The 2,442-nt window shown below is 44.1% G+C and overlaps 1 protein-coding gene across 1 annotated transcript; it reads left to right on the top strand.

Annotated features, from left to right (window-relative positions):
- Positions 1–405: 405 nt before the first annotated feature.
- On the top strand, positions 406–723 carry LOC138910536 (uncharacterized). Its single transcript, XM_070201778.1, has one exon. It carries the CDS (start codon positions 406–408, stop codon positions 721–723), a length of 318 nt encoding a protein of 105 aa, XP_070057879.1.
- Positions 724–2,442: the final 1,719 nt, after the last annotated feature.

Here is a 2,442-nt window from a genome sequence, read left to right on the forward strand (position 1 = left end):
ATTTTTGTTTTCACGATAAACATGTCAAACTCACAAACATTGCCTACACATGGTGACAATGGCCTCGGATTTCACGAAGAAAATGACAATGTAGATGCCCTTTGGATCGAGGCGCCTCAGGCTGACCTCGAGGGAGCACCAATTACAAATCTCGTCGATGTCAGTTCACATGTCACCCTAAATATAAATTTGGGCGTTGATGAAAATGCCCTAGGATCTCACTAAACGGATTGAATCGGGAGAAAAAAAAATTGAGGCAAATGACAAAAAGTAGAGACATACAACTCCCGGGTTGACCAAATACCGGAGGCACCGCCGATTCTAAAGGGTATGGATTCAAAGAAATTCGTACAGAAGCCTTTCCCTCCAAGTGCGGCACCGAAACCCATTCCGAAGAAATTCTGAATGCCAGAAATTCCTAAGTACAATGGGACCATCGACCCTAATGAGCATGTCACTTCTTATACACGCACAATAAAAGGGAATAACTTGGAAGACAATGAGATTGAATCTGTTCTACGGAAGATATTTGGAGAAACTTTGTTGAAAAGAGCAATGATATGGTACTACAATTTGCAGCCTAATTCCATCGATTCCTTCGCCATGCTTGCAGACTCCTTCTTAAAGGCATATGCCAGAGCAATAAAGGTTTCGACTAGGAAGTCGGACCTCTTCAAGGTGAAACAAAAAGACAACGAAATATTGAGGGAATTCGTGTCTTGATTCCAGATGGAACGAATGGAACTACCACCAGTCAAAGACGATTGGGATGTTCAAGCCTTCACTCAAGGTTTGAACGAACGAAGTTCGGTGGCATCACTACAGCGAAAGCATAATTTAATTGAATATCCAGCGGTAACCTGGGCCGATGTACATAATTGGTACTAGTCAAATATCAGGGTCGAGGATGATCAATTGGGGACCCCTTCCGGTTCCGTTTATCCAAACATGCCCGTCGGCAGAACTCAAAGGGATATCAACAGAGAACTCTGGTCGAACAGAGATCGGTATCAACCATACAATGATAGTAGAAAAAGCGGCCCATGACACAATCCCATCCAAAATGATCGAAGAAAAGATCGAGGACAGAGCTCTCGAGGACTTATGAGCAAAAGTGGCTTCGATAAACATGTCGATCCCACAGAAGCACCACGATTATCAGAATACAACTTCAACATCGACGCATCAGGTATTGTGTCAGCCATTGGGAGAATCAAAGATACTAGATGGCCCTGACCCCTACAAACTAATCCATCCCAAAGAAACCCCAATCAAATATGCAAATATCATAGTACACATGGTCATAAAACCGAAGACTGCAAACAACTAAGGGAGGAGGTGGCACATTTATTCAATGAGGGTCACCTTCGAGAATTCTTGAGCGACCGAGCTAAAAACCATTTCATAGACAGGGATACAAATAGGAAAAATGAGCAAGAAGAACCACAACATGTGATTCACATGATCTTTGGTGGGGTCGATATTCCACAAAGGCCCGTGTTCAAATGCACTAAACTATCAATCACCAGGGAAAAACGAACTCGAGACTGTGTGCCATAAGGCACTTTATCATTCAATGATGAGGAAGCAAAAGGGATCTCACAACCCCACAATGATGATTTGATAATCTCTATCCTTATGAATAAAGTTCAGGTTAAACATGTTTTAATTGATCCAGGAAGCTCGGCCAATATTATTCGATCGAGGGTCATGGAGCAGCTCGACCTACAAGAACATATCGTACACGCAACTCGGATTCTCAATGGCTTCAACATGGCGAGTGAAACAACTAAAGGTGAAATCATCTTACCAGTAAATGTAGCCGGAACGATTCAAGAAACAAAGTTCCATGTGATCGAGGGTGATATGAGATACAATGCACTACTCGGAAGACCCTGGATTCACAACATGAGGGTGATCCCCTCAACCCTTCACCAAATGCTTAAATTCCCAACACCGGATGGAGCAAAAACAGTGTATGGGGAACAACATGCTGCCAAAGAAATATTTGCGGCCGGCGAAGTAACACCAGTATCGGCACTTTCGTCGACAAAGGGATCAGAGTCTAAAGGAAAACATGAGGCTAAATAGCAACCACAGCCACCAGCCTCGCCTCGGTCGGAGAAGCAGGGAACGAATGAGGACGATGACTACTGGATCCCTCGATCCTTCATAATCCCCGAGGATTCTGACGCCACCAAATCGACAGTCGAAGAGCTGGAGCAAGTCATACTGATCGAGCATCTACCCGATCGAAAGGTATACCTGGGTACGGGGTTAACCCCCGAGCTCAGGAAAAACTCATTAAATTTCTTATCAATAACATAGATTGTTTTGCTTGTTCCCACCTAGATATGACAGGGATCCCGTCGGAGATCACTATGCATCGACTGAGCTTGGACCCGAAGTTCCGCCCGGTAAAACAAAATAGAAGGGCCTAGT

This window comes from Nicotiana tomentosiformis, chromosome 4 (assembly GCF_000390325.3).
Source record: "Nicotiana tomentosiformis chromosome 4, ASM39032v3, whole genome shotgun sequence".
Taxonomy (NCBI): domain Eukaryota; kingdom Viridiplantae; phylum Streptophyta; class Magnoliopsida; order Solanales; family Solanaceae; genus Nicotiana; species Nicotiana tomentosiformis.